At 57.0% G+C, this 13835-nt stretch overlaps 1 protein-coding gene across 1 annotated transcript; it reads left to right on the forward strand.

The window, feature by feature from the left end:
- Positions 1-1001: 1001 nt before the first annotated feature.
- AEN (apoptosis enhancing nuclease) lies at positions 1002-11633 on the forward strand. Its single transcript, XM_039217368.1, has 4 exons — positions 1002-1088; positions 6050-6653; positions 9008-9208; positions 9785-11633. The coding sequence occupies exons 2-4, from the start codon at positions 6114-6116 to the stop codon at positions 10019-10021; spliced, it is 978 nt and encodes a 325-aa protein (XP_039073299.1). The 5' UTR covers positions 1002-1088; positions 6050-6113; the 3' UTR covers positions 10022-11633.
- Positions 11634-13835: the final 2202 nt, after the last annotated feature.

The following is a 13835-nucleotide window of genomic DNA, read 5'->3' on the forward strand; positions in this document are numbered from 1 at the left end:
TTGTTTGGATACCAGCTGTTTCTTTTCAATTTCTTTAAAGTGTCAATTTCCTTGGGGCGCCAGGATGGCTCAGTCTGTTAAGCCTCTGACCTCAACTCAGGTCATGATCTCAGGTCATGATCTCAGGTCATGATCTCATGGTAGGCGGGTGTGAGCCCTGCATCAGGCTCTGTGCTGACAGCTCAGTGTGTGTCTCCCTCTCTCTCCGAGCCTCCCCGCCCGAAATAAATAACTATTAAAAAAGGTTTAAGTGTCCATTTCCTTAACTGTAAAACAAAAATAATAGCACATATTTCATAGGGATCTTCTACATATTGTATAAGTATTGCCTGGCACACAGTAGTGCTCGCATAATAAATGTGAACTGTTTATTATTGTTCTTGCTATTATTCTCGTTGCACTGAATTCTCTGTTAACCGTTCTCTTATCCAGCTAGACCTTGAGCAACTGCAGTTTCAGGGATTGTGCTTATTCTGTGTAAGCAGTGCTTGGCTCACTGCTGAGCCCATAGTAGGAACTTCATACTTATAAATAAAGTATCGCAAAGAGATCAATGAAAGACTAGCGCCGAAGGAGCAAACCTGACTTTAAAAATCTTTCTTTAGTGCCCCTCACGCGTATTATTTCACTGAATCCCTACGACCCCCAAGGGGTAGGGGCTATTATTCCCATTCTGCAAATGGGGATGTGTCTTCTGTAAGTCATTCGGCCTTTGGTGGTACAGAGCTCGTAGGAGGCTACATCCCGACCCGAGGAGCGGGGTGGATCGGGGCTGGGGGGACACAGATGCGAACGGGACCGCGGAACCAGGAGGCCGCGCTCGGCTCGGCTCCGGTTCGTTTATAATTTCTCGCGGGTCTGACTGGCTCCAGGCACAAACCACACCCCTTTAGGAGGCCCCGCCCCCTCGGCCTCCCTGCGCCTATCCGCCACGATCCAGGCTCCCGGCCAATCAGAAGACGCGTTAGGCGGGCGCGGCCGTTCGGCGAGCCAATGGGCGGGGAGCCGGAGCGGGCTTGCCTGGGCATGTGGGAGCTGCGGGCGGCCTGAGCTCCACGTGCGGCCGGGAGCACCGCGCCGCTCCTCAGGTGATCTCGGGGACCCTGCTGGGGACGGCGGGCTCGGGGTGGAGGGGCTGGCGCGGCGAGTCCTGGACCGCGGGGCCCTGCGGCGAGGGGCGCCCGGCCGACCAGCTCTTGCGGCCCGGCGGGAGTGCAGGCCTGGCCCCGGACGCAGCCTGCGCCGGGTCCCCGCCCTGCTCCGGAGTCCGGGGCCTGCGGGGGGCGTTGCTGGGATTCGGCCTCTCAGGCTCGGCCCGCGAGTGACCGCTGCCCTAGTCCCTCCCAGGCCGAAGTCCAGCCTCCCCCGCCGGGGGGCTGGGGGGGCGGATCCTCAGGGATCGCGGGCGGCCGGGGCCGACCGTACGGGGCCCTCGGGTCTCGTTGCCCAGCCGAGAACTCGGAGCCCACGGTGTGTGTGTGGGAGGGGGGGGGGATCTCAGCTTTCTCAGGCTTCCTCAGATTCGGGCAATTATTCGTACCAGGGTTTACGGGTCGTGGGAGGGGGGGGTGCGTCGCGCGTTCTGTGAAATACAGATTCTCAGGCCCCCTTCCCAAAATGGCAGTTAGGAAGGCCAGGGGTGGGTGGGGGGAGGTAGGCCTGGGAATCGGCGTTCTCAACAGACGTTCTAACTGCTTTTGGCGAAGCCTCAAACCTAGTTCAACCCTCGGTTTGTAATAAACCCCCGTTTTGTGGTGAGGGGATGGTGACTCGGTCCAAGTCATCTAGCCTTTTTTTTTTTTTTTTTTTTTTTTTTTTAAGTGTTTTATTTCTGAGAGAGAGACAGCATGAGAAGGGGAGGGTCAGAGAGAGAGGGAGACACAGAATCTGAAACANTTACTTTTTTAAGTGTTTTATTTCTGAGAGAGAGACAGCATGAGAAGGGGAGGGTCAGAGAGAGAGGGAGACACAGAATCTGAAACAGGCTCTGAGCTGTCAGCACAGAGCCCGACGCACGCGGGGCCCGAACCCACAAACCGTGAGATCATGACCTGAGCCGAAGTCGGACGCTTAACCGACTGAGCCACTCAGGCGCCCCATAAGTCATCTAGCTTTTAATGCCAGAGCTCTAAGTGGGCCTGCACCCGCCCTGCCTTCCCAATCTGCCCCCAGGGCGGTAGCCCTGAGGCGATTGTGACTTCGTGGTTCCTTTGAGGCCTTGGCTCTGAGGCCTGGGGTGCTGGGGTCCTTACCCACCCTCACCCTGCAACAGGAAGGCCCCGAGGCTGCTGATGCTGGAAGAGACGGTTCCAGGCTAGAGAGAGATTTGCGTCTGTCCTTACTGAAACAGTTGTGTTCTGTGAGCAAAACTTCTCTCCAGCCTGGCTGAGCTCTGTCTGGGGGACCCAGGATGGGGGAGGCAAGTCCTAGATAATAATCGTTGGTTCCCCAGGTCAGCAAGGTCCCAGCATATAGAAGAGGGGGGCTGCCTTCATCTCTTGAAACACAAGGCCACTTTTTCTCAGGGTGCTTACATTTCTGGCTTCTTTGAAACCTTCTCAGAAGGGTCAGGGAAGCCACTGGTCCCCTGTTCAGCTCCTGACCTGCACGGCCCTGAGCCCTCTCAGAAGGGAAAGGGCCCTCACCCCCAACAGAGGTCAGTTTCTAGCAGCATCAGACTGTCTTCCTAGGGCCCGCATTCCCCCCATTGCCGGGCTGAGACAAGTTGAGGTTCTGTGACTGTCAGCTCTCATACATGACTTGTGACTTGTCGAGATGGAGAAGCTGATTATGGTTAAGTGCACTTCTTAAAGGGGAGAAGGCTTCTTGGGGAGTGGATGAGCAAGCCAGAGGGGGGTGAGTCAGTGGGTCACTGCGGGCGTCACCCGGTAGCGCTCCTCCCCACGCCTCTTAAATCTCTGCTGCTGTCGTTCAGACTCTTCTCCAGAGCTCCTCCCTTAAGGCAGCTGTGCTCCTGTCCCCAATAGGTCCCTGGATGAAGCCTGCGCTTTGAGCACCTTCCAGAGGGTTCTCTCGTGCAGTTCCCTCCGCTGTCTCCTCACCCCTACCTCCTTTCCGCTTGCTGCACCCGCCTCCTTGCCCTCTCACCACGGTTGTGCTCTGCCCCCCTGGACTGAGTGTCTGCATTTTCTGTGGCTGCCTTTCCCTTTCTGCACTCCTGGCACACTTTCCTGAAGCCCTTCTAAGTGTGCCTGCCCTGCGAGGCTGCACTAATCCGTGCCTCTGTCCATCCAGTACGTGGCCACGTGAGTCACCATGGCCAGGGGAGCCTGTCCTTAGTTCACGGCTCCCATCCCTGAGCCCACCCTGGTGGGTGTCTGGCTGCCTCTCCTCGCCACACCGGGAGCTCCCTGAGCTCCCTGAGTTCCCAGTCACCTCCGGCTCTGGCGTCCCCACGGTCGGGCAGATAGCAGGCCTGGCTTCAGCTCCCTTCACACCCTTCTGGAGAGGACCTGCTATATGCCGGGGCCTGGGCTGGCTGATGGGGAAGGGACAGACACACGCGAGGCTCTGTCCCTACCTTTCAAGCGCTTTGCGATAGGTACCTACTGCCCCAATGTGTCGTGGACCCTTCTCCGATGTGCTGTCACGTATAGAGGGGTGACTTTCTTTGCTCCCCAGCTAGATGGTAAATGTCTGGGCTCAGGGCTACTGTGCAGTATTTCAGTGACTTCCCTGGGTGCTCAGGGACTCCCTCAGTCAATCGGCAGAGATCAGTCTTGGGACACCAGCTTAGGGTAGGGCCACCACGGTGTGTCATAGCCTTCCCAGAGTGGGGACAGAAGGTTGAGTAGTAGGAAAGGGAGAGGGACAGTTCCTCCAGCCGTGACCCACCTTGTGCTTTACCCACCAGCGGCATCAGCTGCCCGTGGGCCCCTCTTCTTTCCTCGGCCCTGGGCTCCTTCCCTTTCAGGTCTTTGCCCCAAACGTGGCCACTAATTCGTCTCCCTGTCGCCTAGCGGGTTACCGTTTCTCCTTCACATAGATTTAGCCTCCTCCGGCAAGCCTTGCAGAATCCTCCGCAGCGAGTTCTGCTTCCCTGGCCCTTCTGACCCAGCCCTGCACGCACCCTGCGCTTTGTCCCTGTCTCTGCAGTGAGACAAAACTTTCTGGAGCCCGGGGTCCAGAGTCTGTGCTCAGCACCTGGCCCAGCTGGGACCCCGGGAGCCTCAGGCCACCCAGTGGGATAAAGCTTTGTTCCAGCAGGACTTCTGGAAGATGTAGACAGAATGGGGGCATATGGGAGGGCGAAGGGAGGCAAGAAGAAGGCCTGTGGCCGGGGAGGGGCACTGAGTCCAGGCTGAGGCGGCTTTGGTCTGGGAAGAGCTCGTTACCAACCAGGAGAGTCGGTACCTGGGTGGCCCAGTCGGTTAAGCATCTGACTCTTGATTTGGGCTCAGGTCATGATCTCACGTTCGAGCGTCCGGCTCTGTGCTGACAGTGCAGGGCCTGCTTGGAGTTCTCTCCCTCTCTCTCTCTCTCTCTCTCTCTCTGCCCCTCTCCCACTTGTTCTCTCTCTCTCTCTGTCTCTCAAAAAATAAACTTAACAAGGAAAACTGGACATGCCTGGCGTCTATCCTAGAGAGACATCTCCTCTCTGGGAAAAAGGGAGCAGGTAGTTATTGAGCCCCTACTGTATATGGTGTATGCAAATCACTGCACACGAGTATTGTCATTTCTTCAACAGGAAAGGTAGCAAGCAGGGCCATTTCGCATGCAAGACGCCTGCAGCTCAGCAGAGCTCAGTGTGGTGCTGACTCAACCCTGCTCTGCCTGCTTGGAAGACCTGGTTTTCTGGTCTGTTAACAATGTACCAGCTGACTTAGCAAGTGAGGTGAGGCCTTAGCTAGGGCCCTCGCTCCGGGCCAGCTGCCGGCCTTGCTGCGCGGGGTTTGCAAGCCCCTGTGAGCTCCAGGCATGTCTAGGGTGACAGAGAGCTTGGGGCACCAGAGGCCTGCGGACGCGCTGCTCAGGGCCTGTTCTGTTTCCCTTTTTGGAAGTTGAGTGGGTTTTCCAGCACGCCACGGCCTATGGGCGGGGGGATTTCACAGCGCGCCCAGCGATTGAAAAAATGTTTGTCTGTGCTCTTGTGATTTGTGAAGTAGAAAGCCATTTAATAAATTACCGTATTTTGGGGGCACCCAGGTGGCTCAAGCTGGTTAAGCATACAGCTTTCGATTTCGGTTCAGGTCATGGTCCCGCAGTTCGTGGGTTCGAGCCCTGCTTTGGGCTCTGTGCTGACAGTGAGGAACCTGCTTGGGACTATCTGTCTCCCTTTCTCTCTGTCCCTCTCCTGCTCATGCTCTTCCTCTTTCTCTCAAAATAAATAAACGGTAAAAAAATTCTGGGACACACACACGTGCATAAACACACATGCATGTATACATACGTATATACATACTTTTGGGGACCCTTATTTTTCCATAACTATACCTTTCTAAACAAATTTTTTTAAGCTTATTTTTAAGAGAGAGAGTATGAATGGTGGAGGGGCAGAGAGAGAGAGAGACAGAATCCAGAGCAGGCTGCTGTCCCTGAGCTGTCAGCACAGAGCCCGATGCAGGGCTCGAACCCACAAACTGTAAGATCATGACCTGAGCCGAAGTTGTATGCTTACCCAACTGAGCCACCCAGGTGCCCCTCACTTTCTAAAAATTTTTGATGCCAGCGCTTGTTGGAGGTAAGCTACGGCTTGATCGTTGAGGCCGTGGACTTTGGGTCCATATCAGTTCTTGTCTCATATTAATTGCGCAGGTTACTTAGTCTCTCTGCTTCAGTTTTCTTGCCTACGATTTCAAGGTTAGTAACACTTGTTTGGGTTGTTGGGAACATTTAGTGATTTCCTTAGTGCACTTAGAACAGTGATTTGCACGTGGGGTTGACTGAGTGCATGACTGAGTGCATTGCTTGTTCATAAAGGTGCTCGACGCAGCCTGGGAGCCTGAGACAGAGCACAGGGGTGTGGGGCAGTGTGGCAGGGGAGCACACCTCTCACGCAGCCCCTCTGCCTTGTGTGTCCTTTCTGCAGAGCGCTGGCCCACTGGCAGATCACCTCCCAGGCTTCGCTGGCCCACGACGGTGAGCTAATTGGGATGGTGCCCCGGGAGGGCCCTGTGTCTGCCCAGCGCCCGTGCCCTTCCCCGGCCAGCCTCAATGCCAAGGATGTGCTTCGGAGAAAGCACAAGAGGAAGAGCCGACAGCACCAGCGATTCATGGCTCGCAAGGCCTTGCTGCAGGGGCAGGGGCTGCTGAGCTCGCCCCCGGAGCCGGGATCCTCCCCATTGCCTCCACGGCCGGAAGCACTGCTGGCCACCGGAGCCACCGGCGGCCGGATGCAGCATCCAAGGAATGAATCCGGAGGGGCCTCATGCAGCCGAAAGCCCACCCCCAGGGAGTCTGCAGCTCCCTGGCCCAGCAAGTGTGTGGCTATTGACTGTGAGATGGTGGGCACGGGACCCCGAGGGCGGGTGAGCGAGCTGGCCCGCTGCTCTGTGGTGAGTTACCATGGCGATGTCCTCTACGATAAGTACATCCGGCCAGAGATGCCCATCGTGGACTACCGTACCCGCTGGAGCGGCATCACTCGGCAGCACATGCGCACAGCCATCCCCTTCCAGGTGGCCCAGAAAGAGGTGAGGGCAGAGGTGGGGGCTTGTGCGATGGCTGACGGCCGGGTAAGGGCAGCCCTGGGTGTGAGCCGCTGCTTAGCCAGTGGAAACGGACGACTTGGGGGAGAGGTTACTTAACTTGTCTAAACTGTGGCTTCCTTCTGCACAGACAGGGGTGCATAAAATCCTGACCCACCTCCACGTGAGGATCGCAGGGCTGTCCCCCATGATAGTGTTTGTGGAAAGACTGCCAGCTGCAAGGTGTGAAAATGCTCCCGTGTTAATTTTCTTCTCCGCTGCAAAAGAATCACGTATCTGTTTAGAACTTGTAAGGCCCGCGGTTCCATCAGGCTCCATCAGCTTCAGGCGTCAGTGTTTCTGCATATTTCCTTAGTTTTTCAGGGCTTCGAAAAAAAGAGAGTGGTGGTTGGGATCGTGCTCAGGTGCTGAGAGTTCCCAATGTGCTTGACCATAGGAGGCTAGCATTCTGGGTCTTTGTCCCCAGATCCTTCCGTGGAGATGAGGTGGAGATTCTCATCTCGTAGCCTTTGTAGGCTGGGGGAGGGCTCTCGTGTGTGTTCCTAAAAAGCAGCATGCTGTGTCAACTTGCACGACAAGAACCTCAGAGCTTACGGGGAACACGGGGTTAGGAACCCAACAACACCCAGAAAACCTCAAAGGTGAAACCCACCAGTTAAAACCTAGAAACCTACTAATGGTTGCACAGTTCTGCGCACGGTAAGTGGTGAAGAAACACCGATGGGGGGCACTTTACCTTGAAAACAACCCGCTGTTTGCTTGTGAAAGTGGGTGTCAGAAAAGTCGCCGTTTCTGTTAACGGTGAGTGGGCGAAGAGGTTCTTTGAAATCAGAAAGTGGGAAGGTCGGGTGTGGATGGCCGTGGCCCATCACACGGCAGAGCGAGCTCACTGGTGGCTGTTTGAGGTGTGTGTGTGTTCTGTGGGCTCCCGCGTGGCTCAGATGAGCCGGGTGCAGTTTTCTGCAGGCACTTACATGTTTACCAAGGCGAAAACCTGCCTAAGTAAAGGGGGATCTGCATTATTCTCAAGCAGCGTCCTGATTACATCCATCATGTTGCAGCTTGTGTTTTCAAACCGAGCACTCCAGCAGCATGGCTTAATGTTTTGTGTCCTCCTTTTCTGCATAAGAGACGGCCTGAGCTCGTCTTCCAGAAAGGTTTGGAGATGACCCAGCTAGGATGTCTTCCTGGGAATCGGCAGCGGCAGGAAGTGAGGCCTGCGCCGCACCCTCTGATTCCTTGGTGCTTCTCTGGCCTGGGCGGCGGGGGGCTCCCCAGACAAGACCTCTCGTTGTCAGCTCAGACTCTGAGCCAGTAAGAAGTGTGCTCGATCCCTTCCCAGCACCGAGTGGTGGTAGGGGGCACCAGAGTGTGGCGGCACAGGGCTCTGTCCCTCTGCCATGAGAGCCGGGGTAGTGATAAGCCACGTGTCACCAGTGGGAGTGGCGGGCTGTGGGGACCGGGCTGGGCGCACAGGCCTGCGGGGATTTGCAGGCCTGGACGTGGCCTCCCAGGGGCCTGAGGAGGGTGGAGGGCAGGGAAGGGAGGCACACGTCGGGCGGGCGGCCAGTGCCGAGCAGGAGAGCAGGGTTCACGGGTAGGAGGTAGAGGGGTCGTGTACCGCAGCGGGACAGAGGGACCGAGTCCGGAGGAGAGGCTGTGTCTGCTCACGCCGACAGAGCTGCTGCTCGCGGTCTCCAGTGCCGGGCACAGTTCCGGGAGCGTCACCTGCTGGGTGTTTCTCGGTCACCTCCTGCCGGCTGAGCTTTCATTGAACATCGCTAGTCAGGCCACACGTGATGCCCGGTGTTTACCTTGAGCTTACCCCTGTGTGTGTGTGGGAGGGGATAGACCCTGCTGGAGGGGGAGGTGGGCCTAGAAGGTGTGATGAGTCTCCCGCCACCACTGGGGAGAACAGGGGTCCTAATGTGGCTGCGCAGTCGTGAGGGAGGCCTCCTGACCTGTGAGCCCGGACCGGATGAGGGCAGCTGGCACGGGAGCTGGGTGGGGTGGGGGAGGGCGGTGACATCTTCTGGGCTGGGAGGCAAGAGCCTGTGCCAGCAGGAAAGGGTCACTGGTATAGAGTGACTAGAAGATGTGCCCCCTCGTGCCCTCCGTTAATGCTCCAAACTGCCTGGGGGGGAGCACCTGTACCCAGGACAGAGCTGAAGTTGTAGTAACTGGGAGGGCCTGGGTTCCCACTGGAGGCTGCTGGGCCGACGGGAGCTCGAGGCCCCTCCCCTCCCCCCATGCTGCCACCCCTTGGCGGGTTCCAGGCGTGGGCGGTGAGGCTGGCAGCATGACCAAGGGGCCTTCCTGCCTCCTTTCTCCGCTCACAGATCCTCAAGCTTCTGAAAGGCAAGGTGGTGGTGGGGCACGCGCTACACAATGACTTCCAGGCCCTCAAGTACGTCCACCCTCGGAGCCAGACCCGGGACACCACCTATGTGCCGAACCTGCTCCAGCGGCCGGGCCTCCACACCCGCACCCGGGTCTCTCTCAAGGACCTGGCCCTGCAGCTGCTACACAAGAAGATACAGGTGCGTGGCCCGCAAGCAGGTGGCGGGAGCAGGTGGCGGGAGCGAGAGACCTGGGTGTGGCGCGGGAGCAACCGGCGGAGCAAACAGGGGCCCCAGTCGAGGCCACGTGGCCAGGTTTGGGTCCCCTTTCCTCCTGGACGGGGACCCAGGATCTCACGCGTACAGACAGCCCCGGGTGCTTTCCCCACCGTCCTTCTTCCCCAGCGTCCCAGCTCTGGCGGGCTGCTGTCTTCCAGACCCACCCCCCGCCCACCTCCTGGCTCTGTCCCCCTGCCTGTGTCCGGGACCCCATGGCGGCGGCTGGAGAGCTGGATGGAGCCTTCCTCGAGGGCAGCCAGTAACTCTCACCCCCACCCCCCTCCGCGTGACTCCAACGTGCTCGTTGAAGTCGTGGGTCTTTACGTGTGTCGTTCTGAGGACGTGGGCTCAGAGAGGCCCAGGGGCGTGCGGTACGTGGGGCGACCGGGCTGTTCTGCATGAGTAGCACCCTCGCCCCCCGCCCTATCCCCAGCCGCGCCCAGCACTCTGGTCCTCCGCGATCGGGCCGCGGGCGGTGACCGGGGCTCTTGTCTGCAGGCCGGCCGGCATGGCCACTCGTCGGTGGAAGACGCCGTGACGGCCATGGAGCTCTACCGGCTGGTCGAGGTGCAGTGGGAGCAGCGGGAGGCCAGCAGCCCGCCGGGCTGCCCGGACGACCGAGAGCCTGACAGCAGCACGGACGTGGAGCAGTTCATGGAGGACCGGTACTGGCTGGAGGACCCGGCCCAGGGCACCGGCGGAGGGACGGCGCCCGCGCCAGACAGAAGGGAGTGAGGCCCCGGGCACCGCATCCCAGGCGGGGCAGGATCTGCCCGCCGGCCGCCAGCCCCGGGCATGGGACCATCAGTCCTCTCGGGTCCCTCTGCCCCCAGCACAGTGCCCCCCTCCCCAGGGCACTTCCTCCCCACCCCTGCGGTTGCCAGTGGTGCTTCCTGGACACCGTGGACATGTCAGCTGGGCGTGTGAGGAGGACCCAGCCCGAGGAGGGAGGGTGCCGCAGAGGCCCCAGCCGTCACTGCCTGCCCCACCCCCATGCCGTGCTGTCTACAGGGGTGATGTCTCCTCCTTGGGGTGTTAGCTCAGCGACCTGGTAAACCCCCCTTCTCTTGTCCCCTGCCCTTCGTCCACAGGCATCGTCAGCTTCAGAATGAGTGTGCCCTGAATCTGTAGAGTTAAGGCCACTCTATGGGATCCCCCTTCGCTCTCTCTCTGGACCGGAGCTCTGGCTGTAGCCGTAGCGGGGACCCTGTGCGAGGCTCGGATGGCGAGGCAGGGCCCTCAGGCTCAGGGGGTGGTGGCACCGGAAGTCACCAGGCACTGGTGACAGGGGGAAAGCCGATAAGCTTCGGTGGAGAGTGTGGCGTATTAATTTTGACCCAAATCAGGCACTCCTCCCGCCAGCCCCCGCACTAGACTCCCTTAAGCACAAGCCTGAGGAACAAGAGAGCAGCTTGAGTTCTGGGGCCCCTGTGCAGAATCGCACCCGAGGGACCTGGAGTTATCGAGAGCAAGGTCAGCAGTGTGCAGGGAGCAGAGTGGGCGTGCACTGGGGGGCTAGGGCCGGGCAGTGCATCCGCACCCGGGCTGAGGTCCCTCGGGCACTTCGACCCACAGTCATGTGGTCACTGGGTGTTCTCTAAACTTCTAGAAATACTTTGTCAAGATTTCATGTTCTACCTTTCTTTCCTTGTCTTCTAATTTGGGGTATCGAGGCGAGCCAAGAACTCTGGTCCACACAGACCTTTGAGGCCCATCTTGGCTTGCCACTTAATAGCTTTGAGACCGTAAGTCTGTGACCTCAGTCTTGAGCCCGTTTCCTTGTCCATAAAATGGGGATGATGATATAATCTACCTCACGGGGTTGTCATGGGGGGATGCTAGGGGCCTGGCAGTTTGCAAGCTGAGGTCAGTGGGAGCTGCTGTTGTTTCTTCGGGGGTCAGTGTCGGCGTCTTCTGGGTCGCACCTGCACGTGCCCCTTGCTTCGTTCAGTGCGGGGTTCTCCCTGCGGCCGGGTGACCCGTGTACACTCTGCGTGCAGGGGATGACGATGGTGTTTAGGTCACTCTGGCCAAGCAGCAGGGCCGAGAGCTGAGGGACGCTGCTGAGACCACACTACTTCGAACTCGTCTGTTACCAGCTCCCTCCCCGCCCGCAGAGTGGGGGTCTGGCTGGGGCGCTCACCTCTGCTGCTCTGGCGCCAGGGCTCTGTTCTGGGTCCTTAACATCTGCAGCTGGCGCCACACGCCCAGCTGGGGCTGCAGCTTCGGGACTCTGCTGTGGCTTGAAGGAAGATGGCGCTGTTACCAGCAGGGAAAATATACTGGTTTTAAGATCAGCTTTGTTGTAAAACCATCTGTTCTGGAATAAAACTCAATTAGAAACGTGGATGAAGTGGCCTTTTCTGAATTCCCCACCTGGGGTGGGGGGCGGCTTGGCGGAGAGCCAGGGAGGTATGGGAGCACCAAGTCATGCCAGTGCTTTGGCATTTGAGGTGGGTGCTTTCAAGGTGACGCTTTGCAAGAACATTCTAAAGGGACACAATTTATATAGTTTATTTAAAAATATATTTTTAAGCTTATTTTGAGAGAGAGAGCATGAGCTGGGGAGGGTCAGAGAGGGAGGGACAGAATTAGAACTCCAAGCAGGTTCCATGCTGTCAGGGCAGAGCCCGATGTGGGGCTTGATCTCATGAACTGTGAGATGATGACCTGAGCCAAAATCAAGAGTCGGACGCTTCACTGACTGAGACCCCCAGGTACCCCTATTTTTAAAAATTTTATAACTGCCCTATTGTAGAGCATAAAGTTTAATTTGTTTCTGCTGAAGCTATGTACTCACTTTTTAAAGATAATTTTTGGTTCTGATTGTGATAAAATGCACCTAACATAAAATTCACCGTCTTGACCATTTTTAGGTATACGGTTCAGTGGTGTTAAGGGTATTTACATTGTAAGACAACCTCCAGAGTTTTTTCATCTTGCAAAACTGAAATTGCTCATTCCACACTTAATTCCCCATTCCTTCCCACCCCCAGCTCCTGGGAACTGCCATTCTGCCTTTTGTTTCTATGAATTTTTTTAATTTATGTTTTTGTTTTGTTTTCTTAATTTTTTTTTTCTGAGAGAGAGAGACAGCGTGAGTAGGGGAGGGTCAGAGAGAGAGAGGGAGACACAGAATCCGAAGCAGGCTTCAGGCTCTGAGCTGTCAGCACAGAGCCTTACGCGGGTCTTGAACTCACGAACCATGAGATCATGACCTGAGCCAAAGTCAGATGCTTAACAGACTGAGCCACCCAGGCGCCCCTCACTTTTTGTGTCTTTAAAAAAGTTTTTAAATTTTATTTTGGAGAGAGAGCACTAGTGAGGGAGCAGGGTAAATGGATAACGATTTATTTTAAAATGTTTATTTTTGAGAGAGAGAGAGTGAGTGGGAGAGGGACAGAGGATCCAGAGTGGGCTCTGCGCTGAAAGCAGCCAGCCTGATGTGGGGCTCGAACTCACAAACCATGAGATCATGACCTGAGCCAAAGTCAGATGCTAAACAGACTGAGCCACCCAGGTGCGCCTATTTTTATTTGTCCGTCTGTCTGTCTATATCTATCTATCTGTCTATCTATCTATCTATCATCTTTTTTTAGTGTTAGGGCACACGTGTAAGCAGGGCAGGGGCCAAGGGAAAGCGAACCTCAAGCAGGCTCCATGTTCAGCACGGAGCACAACTTGGGGCTCCATCCCATGACCCTGGGATCATGACCTGAGCCGAAATCAAGCGTTGGACACTCAACTGACTGAACCACCCAGGCGCCCTCTGTTTCTTTTTAAAAGCGTGTTCCATTTGCCATTTTACATGCATTAAATGCAACCACATCAAATTGCTGCCCTTTGACGGAGATGTTCGTACCTGCCACACAGAATTTAGAAACTCACACAGGCGCAGTTTGGAGCACATGCCGGCTGAGACGGACGGACAGGGATTCAGAGGGCGGGGCGCCTGTAGGGAGTGGTGTCCTACGCACCCTTAGGAATCCCGCGCTCAGCCTGTGGCCTGTGCTTGGTGCCACCCAGTGGCAGCCTCGCTACCTTGTTGAGTCACAGGTGGGCACACAGCATGTGTGCCTTGTAAGGTTGTGAGGTTTGCCCCGAGTGAGTCGCTTTGCTGCTGTCACTTGACCTGAGATTTTCGGCCTTTCGTCTGGCCGATGGGTGACACCAGTTAAACCCAGGAAGCCTCCCCTCTGAGCTCCCCCCCCCCCCTCCCGCTCCCGGCCCATCCCCCTGGCCGGGGCCAGAGATTTCTCCCCTAGGCTCTCAGCAGGGCCTGTGTCTGACCTCAGAGCACACAATGCCTTGGGAAGAAATGCAACATGACTCAGGCAGGGCTCTGGGTGTGGAGGGGTGGGGGTGGGGGGCTGCTGCAAAGCAAACAAGTGGAGCGGGAGGAGTAAAGGAGTGAGTAAAATACACGGGATTTCAGAGGGTGCTAACTATTCCTGTAGAGAAACCCCAGAAGGGATTGGAGGGACAGTGCCCGAGGGAGAGAGAGCAAAGGGATAAGATAACCTGGTGGCAGAACTTTCCGAGTGGGACA

This window comes from Hyaena hyaena, unplaced genomic scaffold, assembly GCF_003009895.1.
Source record: "Hyaena hyaena isolate Hyena2069 unplaced genomic scaffold, ASM300989v1 scaffold_13, whole genome shotgun sequence".
Taxonomy (NCBI): Eukaryota; Metazoa; Chordata; class Mammalia; order Carnivora; family Hyaenidae; genus Hyaena; species Hyaena hyaena.

Bases quoted from the DNA above. Each gene is read 5' to 3' on its own strand.
- AEN (XM_039217368.1), top strand. From the start codon at position 6,114: ATGGTGCCCCGGGAGGGCCCTGTGTCTGCCCAGCGCCCGTGCCCTTCC. The intron at 6,654-9,007 runs GTGAGGGCAGAG...CTCCGCTCACAG, and splicing joins TCCAGGTGGCCCAGAAAGAG to ATCCTCAAGCTTCTGAAAGG. The intron at 9,209-9,784 runs GTGCGTGGCCCG...TCTTGTCTGCAG, and splicing joins TGCTACACAAGAAGATACAG to GCCGGCCGGCATGGCCACTC.